The sequence below is a fragment of the Rhinopithecus bieti genome, unplaced genomic scaffold (genome assembly GCF_001698545.2).
Source record: "Rhinopithecus bieti isolate Rb0 unplaced genomic scaffold, ASM169854v2 scaffold_13400, whole genome shotgun sequence".
Lineage (NCBI taxonomy): Eukaryota > Metazoa > Chordata > Mammalia > Primates > Cercopithecidae > Rhinopithecus > Rhinopithecus bieti.
In genome coordinates this window covers 4,416,150-4,424,739 of record NW_016807991.1, presented here as the reverse complement: position 1 = coordinate 4,424,739, position 8,590 = coordinate 4,416,150, and the positions used below count along the sequence as shown (strand labels likewise).

The window sequence follows — 8,590 nt, the reverse complement described above, 5'->3', positions numbered from 1 at the left end:
CTCAGCCTCCCGAGTAGCTGGGACTACAGGCGCCCGCCACCTCGCCCGGCTAGTTTTTTGTATTTTTTAGTAGAGACGGGGTTTCATCGTGTTAGCCAGGATGGTCTCGATCTCCTGACCTCGTGATCCGCCTGCCTCGGCCTCCCAAAGTGCTGGGATTACAGGCGTGAGCCACCGTGCCCGGCCTGACCCCCTCTCTTAAAACACATTCCCGCTCGCCCACAGGCCTGAGGTCTGGGACCTTTCCCTCCTAGGAGTTCCCTAGGTGGCTGGGGGAGGCAGACTCACTGGCCATTTTCCCTAGAGTCCAGCACACTGCAGGAGGCGTTCGGAGGAAGAGTTCCGTCCCACCCTCTGCAGCCTTCCTCAGGCGCCTGTCTCTGGTCCCCAGCCTCAGTGCCTCCTGGCCCAGAGCCAAGCAGTCATCGTTGCCAAAGGAGCAGTTAGGCTGCCTGCCTGTGGGCTGGGAGACAGGGACAATGGGGAAAAGTTCAGGAGCAAAGTGAGGGTTGGAAGCAAAAAATAGGGCCCCACCTATTTAGGACGAGAATGAAGACTGACCCTTGAGGCACACTTGCACTGGAGATGGGTTTATTTCACACTCTGCTTGTGTGCTTACAGAGGGGGAGCTCAGCCTGGCTTCGTCCAGAGACCCTGCCATGGCCTTCCCCCAGCCATGGGAAAGCAAACTTCATCCTAAGGTGTGCAGCCCAGGCCCTGCCCCGTTATGGTCTAGGCTGCCTGCCATGGGGTGCAGCCTCTCCAGGGGCTGGGCCAGACTTGCACGCTGCCCACATCCAGATTCCAGCGAAGATGAATTGGCTGCATAGCACCCCAACCACATACACGAGGAAGAAGATGCGGTCAGCAGTCTCAGGCCAGCTTCTCTGTGACCCCTTTACTCCTCTGGGGGACTCTGTGGGGAGAGATACAGGGAAAGGAGCTGTTCTTCAAGGTCCCCCCAACATGAGCAGAAGAGTGAACCACAGGGGTCATCAGCCTGTATCTCTCCCTTTCTTAGATTCTCAGCTGATGAAAATTTGGGTCTGGCCCATTTCAGGCCATCTTCAGTTAAAGAAACACCCTCTTAGGCTGTGCAAGGTGTGGGTTATCAGGGGATTGAGGTCACCTGCGACGTCAGGGAGGCTAAGCTTGCTCCCTGCCCCAGACCTGTTTCTTCTAACGGAGGTGGACATGGTGGAGACCAGGGATAGGAGAGCCAGCAGGGTAGATGCAAGGAGCTTCTATGCACGCCTGAACCCCCCGTGCCCTCACCCCAGCCCTAGATATGCACCTAGGCCTCATTCCTTACCCCCCAGTCCCAGAAAGGGGCCCCAGCCCCTGCCCACCTTCAGGATGAGGCCCTGGGTTGCCATGCTCTTGCTGTTCCCCTCTTGGGGCTGGGCTGGGGCCACTTTTGGCCCCAAGGCTGCCCCGGGCCAGCAGTCCAGCCAGCAGCACAGTCTCCATGGTGCTGAGGAAGAGCAGCAGCAGCAGGATGGTGAAGTAGTAAACTGGGGGAGGCAGGGCACGGGGAGATGCTCAGGGGCCAGTCCCTCAGCAAGCTGAGCACCAGTGGGCAACCGGGGAGAAACGGCAGGCTGGGTGAGGTAGCAGGGCTTACTGAGCAGTGGGTTGCAGGAGGAGGAGCTGGGCAGGGCCTGCACCAGGGAGGAGTGGAAGACGAGGTAGCCCAGCAGCAATGTCACCTTGTAGCCTATGCGCTCAGTGGCCTGGAGGGGCAGCAGCCCCCCGCACACGTCAGCCAGCAGCAGCGCCTCTGCAGGCACCAAGAGAGCGATGACGGACTTGAGTGCCGTGTTCTTCAGGCTCATCTGGAAGGGGAAAAGCCAGGGCCTTCCAGTGGGAGGAAGGAGGTGGGCAGCAGGGGCATGGGGCTCGGCCTGTGGCCCTGCATCCGCACCCCCACCCACCTCCAGCAGGCCTCTGTTGGCCTCCTCCCGACTTGACTCACCGTCACCTGGAAGCAGGGCACCAGCTGCTGGGGTGGGACTTGGGTCTTCACATCATAAACTACGTATTCCCTCTTGACACTCACAATCTCGTTCATCGCATGGGTCTGGAACTCTAACTCCATTGCTGAGGGGTGGGAATGAGAACTATGAACTAGGAAGGAGAGATCCCAGCTGCCAAGTGTGGGGGTAGCAGACTGCAGCCCAGGGGTGATGGAGACTTTTGATGGCTTTTGGCAGGGACAGACTTGGAGACAAAACCAGTCCATACATGGGCTTCCCAAACCTTGTTTTGCAACATCCCAATCGTCTCCAGTTAAAGGAAGGCCTTTATCAGATTCATAGATGAGCTTTCATTGTAAAAATAAATGTACTTTGCACCACTTCGTGGTGGAGGGAGAACTGGTCACAGCTTCGTCAGTCTACCATCTCACACCTGAAGCGGGACCCCCAGGGCTACGGCTGTGGTCTCACAGAGGGAAGGGTAGGACTTCTTTGCCAAGTTAGATGTCACCCAATGGGTTTATACAGGGTGGCTGCACCTTCAGGTGGTTTCCAGGAGTGAGGCCACAGCAACCTGAGCCTCTGGCCTTGCTGCAAGGGGCCGAGCCACTGCGGTCAGGCCATGGCTGTGGAGGGCAGTTGCTCCGGGGAGGATAGAAGACTGATATGCTCGGACCTCTAGGATTGCAGAACTGCTGCGAATCTTTGAGTCTGACTCTAGGAGGAGCCCTGAGGCTACCGCTGAGCACAGAGATGGGCTGCCCCTCAAGTGGGGGGCGCAGTGGGAGAGCAGGTGCTGCCCACCTAAACCTGGGGTAGACTGCTCTGAACACAGACCTGGGCGTTCCCCTTCCGTCTGCCTTCTCCCCTTCCCTCTGCCCTGTACCACAGACCTGGGAGTTCCCTTTCCCCACCTTCCTCCTCCCCTCCCCAGCCCTGCAGCCCCTGCCCTGTCAGCACCTGTGTTGCTGAGAGCATAGAAACTGAGGCTGCAGTTGCTATGGTCCCGGGGGAAGTGGAGGAGCTCAAAGTTGCAGTTGGTCTCCGTGGTGAGGGCCAGATTGAGCTTCACGTGGCCGTCCTGGTCTACTCGGACCTGTGGGCTCTGGTCCCTCCAGTCCACCCAGAGCCTGTGGGGAAAGGCACCACAGCCAGAGCCCCAGCCCCTTGGACAGGGCCAGGAAAGACCCTGACATCCCACCCCCAACCGCAGAGGCAGTGGAGATGCACTGCTAGTCTGGCAGGGACTGCCAGGAGGGGCATATTCACCCAGCCTCTAGGTTGTAGATGGGGAAAGGAGGGCTATGCGCCCCAGAGTCCTGGGGCAGGAACTGTTTCACTTACGCCTCCAGGATGGTGAGCTTTGGTGTCCAGAGAGACTCCCAGGGTAGTGTGACGGCGTGCCGCGGGTGTGCGCTAGTGTTCCAGGCCAGGCGCGTGTCCAGCCAGGACTGGGGACACAAGGGCACCACTGAGGCTCCTGATCTCCACATATCCATCCCCCTAAGCTCAGCATGTTGATGAAGGCTGGTACTTCTGAGCTGGACTCAGCTGGGCTTTCCCGTCCCACCTCCCCGGGGATAGGAGCTCACCAGCTTAAGCAGCAGCATGGAGGACATTGTGTATCGCAGGATGTCCTGAGGGAAGGGCAATACGTCACCTCAGGGTGAGCGCTGTGTTGGCAGAACACGGCAGGAGACCCCAGCACTATCCAGGGCTGAGTCCTGTCTCCTGCCCAGCCCAGCACTTAGGGCCCTTGGCCTAGCGGCACTTACCACATTAAACACATTGGAGACAAACACCTGCACATCCACGAGCAGGGGTGCACTCCCATTGTTCGGAATCTGGATGCCTTCCTGAGCCTTCTGGGGCAAGGTGACGTTGAAGAGGAATGGCCAGACTGAGCGATAAAGGTCAAGGTCACTCAGGTGCCCTAGGGCCCATCGCAAAGCTTATGACCTTGCCCTCCACCTACCGGCTGCTGTCCCTCGGAATCCCTGCCCATAGACCAAGGGCCAGGTGATGCTGAACCCCAGGAAGGTGAGATGGAGCAGGGGCCACAGGGCCATCATCGGCTGCACGGAGGGACTGGAGGGAGCAGCGGTGCCTAAGCTACAACCTCTATTCTAGTCACTTCTCTGGCAGCTGAGCAATTGGTCAGAGGCAGCTGCTCTGGGCAAGGACCCTAGGGCCGTGGACTTGGCAGCCCCTGCCCCAGTTCCGCAAACACCCAAAGATAAAGCCCAGGACTCAGCCCCGCCCACACTGCAGCTGCCTTGGTGTCCCTGCCCCGCTCCATTTCCACCACCTGGAACCCGTTGCGACGCTCAATGCCTGCCCAGGGGGACCTGGCAGGTGTTAAGACCTCTACCTCTCCCCGATTTTGTCCTTCCAATCAGGGCCCACGGGTGTCCCCTGCATTTCAGTGGCTGACACTAACCTACCTAAGACCCAAACCCTTGGTCAGAGTGTTCTGTGCTCAACGATGTGAGATGGGGACAGCCTTGAGAGTCTCCCTGCTCTCCTTAAACACTGAAGTGATTTTGTGTAAAGAGCCTTGGCTTAAGAACCCTGGACATGGTGGCTCATGCCTGTAATCTCAGCACTTTGGGAGTCCAAGGAGGGCAGATTGCTTGAGCCCAGGGGTTTGAGACCAGGGTAACATAGGGAGACTCTGTCTCTATCAAAAACACAAAAATTAGCTGGACATGGTAGCATGCACCTGTAGTCGCAGCTACTCAGGAGGCTGAAGCTGGATCACTTGAGCCCAGGAAGTGGAGGTTGCAGTGAGCCAAGATCACAACACTGCACTTCAGTCTGAGCTACGGAGCCAGACTCTGCCTTCCCTCCCCCCACCACACACATACCAAAAAAAAAAGAACAAAAGAATTCTGGTAATCCCAGTAATCCCAGCACTTTGAAGGAGGCTGAGGTCAGGAGTTTGAGACCAGCCTGGCCAATATGGTAAAACCCTGTCTCTACTAAAAATACAGAAATTAGCTGTATTAGTATTCATGGTGGTAAGCCCAGCTACTTGGGAGACTGAGGCAGGAGAATCACTTGAACCTGGGAGGCAGAGGTTGCGGTGAGCCAAGATTGCACCATTGCACTCCAGCCTGGGCAACAAGAGCAAAACTCCATCTCAGAAAACAAACAAACAACAACAACAACAACAAACAAAACAAAACAAAAGCCTCTGGGAAGGGAGTTCTATCTGGAGTGAAACAGCCCCTGGAGACTTGATCCTGGCCCAGCTGCAGCGAGAGAAGGAAAAGCTAAGGCCAAAAATGGACCGCGACTGACTGGGCTGCCCAGACTCCAAGGGGCCCTGGGAGCTGGAAGCAGGTGAGGACAGATCTGTCACACACCAGAGCACAAATGCGACTGGGAACACACATCTGTGTCTGTCATCGACCGACTTTATTGAACGCCTAAAACAGTCTGCCTGCCTCTGTCGCACGCTCCCCAGACTCAGATTTTTATGCGGATTGTAACCCGGCTGCCTTAGGTGTGGTCAGCCTTCTTTCCTGGTAGCTCTGCAAAGGGTCCTGCACTCACCCCTAGGGAGCCCCTTTGTGAAGCCCCAGACGCTTCCCACGGAGTCTCAGGACAATGAGAAACGCGAAACAGCGCTGTCACTGCATGTGAAACGGTTTGTGCGTTTTATTAACAGGCAAAGCTCTCCCCACAGTCCTCCAACAATGACTCCAACTCTGTAACATCCAAGCATGCCCGCTAAGTGCTTTCAGGTCACATCAACTGTCAGGATGCTGTTGCCTGCCTTTGGGCCCCGCCAAGACGGGCCGGGATCAGGCTCGAGGGTGCATGGCTGGGAAGCGCCGGGGCAGGGACGAAGGACCTCTGCCGCGTCGCTCACGTGCGACAGGTCGGTGGACTCGTGCTCCAGCACGCTGCCACTGTGGGTGCCCGGCGCGGCAGCGCACACGCGGCCCGAGGCTCGGCGTGGGGCACGGCCCAGCAGGCCCGCGCAGATCTTGCGGAAGCCTTTGCGGAAGTGTTTGGAGACCAGCGCGTAAACGATGGGGTTCACGCAGGAGTTGGCGTAGGAGACCAGGTGCGAGAGGATGCGAAGCGCATAAGTGGTGCGCGTGAGCGGGAAATGGCCGAACCACACGCAGAGGATGAGCGCGTGGTGGGGCATCCAGCAGAGGCAGAAGAGTGCGGCCACGATAAGGATCATGCGTGTCACCTTGCGCTTGGCGCGCCGGGCACCCGAGCCCGCGGCCACCGGGTCGACGGCGCGCCAGAGGTAGCGCAGGGTGCGCGCGTAAGTCAGGCCGAGAACCAGCACCGGAAGCAGGTAGCTGAAGACGAAGGTGCAGAGGTCCATGGCGCGGCGGCGAGGGGCGCTCCACGCAGGATGGCACACGGTCAGGTTGGCCAGCTGCGACTGGCGGTAGTAACTCAGGTAGGGCCCGGAGAAGAGCAGCGACAGTCCCCAGATGAGCGCGATCGCTGCCAGCGCGTTTCGAGGCGTGCGCAGCTCGCGGGAGTGCAGCGGGTAGCGGATGGCCAGATACCTGCGGTCAAGCCGGGAAGGGAGACGTCGGCTGAGCGCTGGCGGGCCGCGACCGCTGCACCTCGGGCCCCACGGTCACTCTCGAGGAAAGTCCTTAGCGCATGGTTACACCGCACACACCGGAGGTGGGGGTGAGGGTGTAGGTGGGGGCGTCCCAGCGCGTCGCAGACACTGAGCGGAGCCTGGAAATGCGGCGGGCCCGGCAGCGGGAAAGGTGCGCCTCCAAGCCATTCTCCCGCTGCCCCCGGGGACTGCAACCACGGACGGACTCGACTGAGAGGGCATCCCAAAGTCACCGAAGACTAAAGGTTGGAGAACCGGCTATGGGCTCCGGGAGGCTGTGACTACCCACTAGTGACGGTGCCGCGGGAGGGAGTGGGGAGGCGCCTGAGGCTATATAGCATACGGCCTGGAGAAGACATGTTGGGCAAGGGACAGTTAGTTTCTCAGGGGATTCCTGAGAGAATCCGAGCTTTGTGGATCCCACCAGCGCGCTGGGAACCAACGCACTTCCCGCTCAGTGGCTACAGGAGGTGTGGGGGGAGTCTGGCCTCGCCTCGGTTTTTCCGGAGAAAGGAGAGGGGAAGATACGCAGATTTCCTCCCCAGGAACCATCCTAGTGTCATTTCAAGCTTCACCTGAGTCCCGCGCTCTCCCAACTGTGCCTCTCTCGCTCTCCTCTGGCTGGGGAGGGAGAACCCCAGGGCCCGCTCATCTCCCCGCCCCTTACTTGTTTTTGGTTTTGTTTTGTTTGGAGGCGAGGGGCAGAGTGACTGGGACTGAGCTAGGGACCTTTAGGCACGCTTGCTCGGACTTCGGCGGGGGTCCTCCCAAAGGACCCAAGATCCACAGCCTGGACCTGAGCCGATCGCACCAACCAACCAAACTGTGGCTTGGAGGCGAGTGCAGTGGAGGTGACTGAAGCTGGCTGCAGGAGACAGTCACTTTATGCACCGGATCCCTGGCTGGCGACTCTGAGCGAGTTACTTAGGAACTCAACTCTTCTGTACATTGGGCACTTCGTCCTATCCCACCCTCACGGGGGCATTAAGCTCAAGCCAGACGAACGCGCACAAACGCGTCGTACCGGGAAATGCTGCGCGTTGTCAGGCGAGGGTGGCGCTGGAGAGCCACATTCTCCAGGCTTCGAGGCCCCAGGACGAACCTAACCGAGGGGACACTGTGGTCCCCCATTCTATTTCCTCTTTCTCCTCATCCGCGCCCGCTTGTCTTCCACTGCCTTCTTAAAGTCCTCTCCGACTCTGCGCGTCCCTTCTTGATCCCCCGGTCCCGCCTCCCGCTCCATCCCCCGAGTGGATGCCCATCTCCCAGGGAGGCCAGGGCGCTGGCTCACCTGTCCAGCGAGACGGCGGCCAGCGTGAAGCTGCTGGCGTGCATGGTGAGGAAGATGAGGAAGTGCACAGCCTTGCACAGCAGCGAGCCGAACACCCAGCCGTCCAGCGTGTAGATGGTGGCCTGGAAGGGCACGCAGCACAGGATGAAACACAGGTCGGCCACGCCCAGGTTGAGAATGAACAGGTTGGTGGTGCTGACCGCCTGGCCGCCGCGCAGCAGCACCGCCAGCACCAGCGTGTTGCCCACGGTGCCCACGAGGAAGATGAGCGCGAAGAGCAGGGGCACGATGACCGCCTCGGGGTGCCAGCCGCCCCCGCCGCCCACCTGGCTCGCGTTCCCGGCTCCTGGGCAGCCAGAGACGTTCATGGTGCGGTCGACCCCGAGGCTGCCGGGGCTCTTGCAGCCGTCTGGGTCTCCGCGAGCGGGAAGGTCTCGGGGCTGCGGCCGCTGCAACTCCTAGTGCGACTCTGCCGGGCTGAAGGCGGAGGGAGCCTGGCTGCATCTGGGGCGGGGATGGGGGTGCGCTGGGGTCAGGAGGAGGAGCAAGAGACCGGAGCGTGAGGTTGTCCCCAGCAGCGGCCGGCGGCGCTGGGGGAAGGGCCGCCGAGTGGTCCTGGCGCGCATTCCACGGCGCAGGCGGAGAGTGGCGCTTGTGCCTGCTCCCGAGCTCCAGCCCCCGGATTCGGGGGTTCTGGGCTGACCAGGCGGACTGACTTTC

At 59.9% G+C, this 8,590-nt stretch overlaps 2 protein-coding genes across 3 annotated transcripts; both read right to left on the bottom strand.

Moving 5' to 3' along the window:
* Positions 1–110: 110 nt before the first annotated feature.
* On the bottom strand, positions 111–4,131 carry ZACN (zinc activated ion channel). The gene is made up of 9 exons (XM_017884733.1): positions 3,952–4,131; positions 3,752–3,876; positions 3,569–3,613; positions 3,321–3,427; positions 2,937–3,106; positions 1,976–2,100; positions 1,625–1,835; positions 1,350–1,514; positions 111–916 (listed from the first exon to the last, which is right to left on the bottom strand). Exons 1-9 carry the CDS (start codon positions 4,046–4,048, stop codon positions 726–728), a joined length of 1,236 nt encoding a protein of 411 aa, XP_017740222.1. The 5' UTR covers positions 4,049–4,131; the 3' UTR covers positions 111–725.
* A 1,480-nt stretch (positions 4,132–5,611) lies between these two features.
* GALR2 (galanin receptor 2) lies at positions 5,612–8,385 on the bottom strand. 2 transcript variants are annotated; one of them, XM_017884732.1, is made up of 3 exons: positions 8,197–8,385; positions 7,871–7,992; positions 5,612–6,517 (listed from the first exon to the last, which is right to left on the bottom strand). In XM_017884732.1, exons 1-3 carry the CDS (start codon positions 8,236–8,238, stop codon positions 5,722–5,724), a joined length of 960 nt encoding a protein of 319 aa, XP_017740221.1. In that variant the 5' UTR covers positions 8,239–8,385; the 3' UTR covers positions 5,612–5,721. The 2 variants fall into 2 exon arrangements, with proteins under 2 accessions (XP_017740221.1, XP_017740219.1); XM_017884730.1 differs by having other exon boundaries at positions 7,871–8,385.
* Positions 8,386–8,590: the final 205 nt, after the last annotated feature.

Bases quoted from the DNA above. Each gene is read 5' to 3' on its own strand.
- ZACN (XM_017884733.1), bottom strand. From the start codon at position 4,048: ATGATGGCCCTGTGGCCCCTGCTCCATCTCACCTTCCTGGGGTTCAGC. The intron at 2,101-2,936 runs GTGCTGACAGGG...CCCACCCCTCAG, and splicing joins CTATGCTCTCAGCAACACAG to CAATGGAGTTAGAGTTCCAG. The intron at 1,515-1,624 runs GTAAGCCCTGCT...TGCCTCCCCCAG, and splicing joins CTCCTGCAACCCACTGCTCA to TTTACTACTTCACCATCCTG.
- GALR2 (XM_017884730.1), bottom strand. From the start codon at position 8,238: ATGAACGTCTCTGGCTGCCCAGGAGCCGGGAACGCGAGCCAGGTGGGC. The intron at 6,518-7,870 runs GTGAGCCAGCGC...GCTTGACCGCAG, and splicing joins GCCGCCGTCTCGCTGGACAG to GTATCTGGCCATCCGCTACC.